This window comes from Sinocyclocheilus anshuiensis, unplaced genomic scaffold (genome assembly GCF_001515605.1).
Source record: "Sinocyclocheilus anshuiensis isolate Anshui unplaced genomic scaffold, SAMN03320099.WGS_v1.1 scaffold24, whole genome shotgun sequence".
Classification (NCBI taxonomy): domain Eukaryota; kingdom Metazoa; phylum Chordata; class Actinopteri; order Cypriniformes; family Cyprinidae; genus Sinocyclocheilus; species Sinocyclocheilus anshuiensis.
The window spans coordinates 150,268-151,187 of record NW_015557090.1 but is presented as its reverse complement, the minus strand read 5'-3'; the positions used below and the strand labels follow the sequence as shown (position 1 = coordinate 151,187).

Here is a 920-nt window from a genome sequence, read left to right as displayed (position 1 = left end):
GCTTGTAACACTCCAAAGAGAAAGGAAAAACTGAAATCGCATCATATGACCCCTTTAATACTACTTTCTTAAATTCAAGTTTGAATTATAAGTCTGCATCTTGTTTTCTACCTCAATGCAAATTCATTTTAAATTTAAGAATTGAATTGGAATTTAAAAGTCACAAAGGTCAATACACAGCATGACGATGTCTGGTTTTGTAGTGTGCGCTTGGCTTTAATATGATTGGCTTGGTTACTCACTTGTTTGGCAAAGGCTGCGATATCATCATTGAACGATTCAGAGGAGCAGACATCACTGTGATTGGTCATGCCGGAGAGGTGGGCGGAGTTTGACATAGAGGTGGAGTCTCGTGGCGAGCAGGTGGCAAGTTCACACTTTTCAAATACCAGAGCCAGGAGTGGAAACAGAGGATGACTGCAAATAAACACATATACGCTCCAAGTAAGAAAACACTGCAGGGTAAGAAAATGCTACACAGCAAATGCCTAAGAATGATTGTTTATGTGCAATAAAAAATGAATGCCACCAAAAATGTCATAACTACTCTGGATTTTCTTGAAAGGTGAAATTGTTTTGGATTTATATCTAAGGTAAATGTGGATAGACGACTATAAGTAAACTATTGTGGTTGACTTTCCTTCAAAAGTGCAAATAAAATGGCTCTGAAGCGTATTCTAAATATTGCTATGCTTGTTTGGGTAGCCCAAAACAGCAGCACTGGCTCGACCAAAGAAGTGGGTATCACTGTTGAGTATAACTTGAGTATAACTGTTTATCTGACCAATGGGAATGTTTGGATAACCTGAAAACGGTCATTATTTTTTTGCAATTCCATTTGGTGCCTCTAGCGGTGCAAAAATTACATGCTCCATCTTTCTGACTTTGCTTTTTTTTTTTTTTTTTTTAATTGTGAAAGA

General features: G+C 37.4%; 1 protein-coding gene across 2 annotated transcripts in view; it reads right to left on the bottom strand.

Moving 5' to 3' along the window:
* meis3 (myeloid ecotropic viral integration site 3) overlaps positions 1-920 on the bottom strand; it is an 8,335-nt gene that overhangs the window by 4,395 nt on the left and 3,020 nt on the right. For both annotated transcript variants that reach the window (XM_016471858.1, XM_016471859.1), the window contains exon 4: positions 243-417. In XM_016471858.1, the coding sequence (XP_016327344.1) occupies positions 243-417 (175 nt within the window). The remainder of the gene's footprint in view (positions 1-242; positions 418-920) is intronic.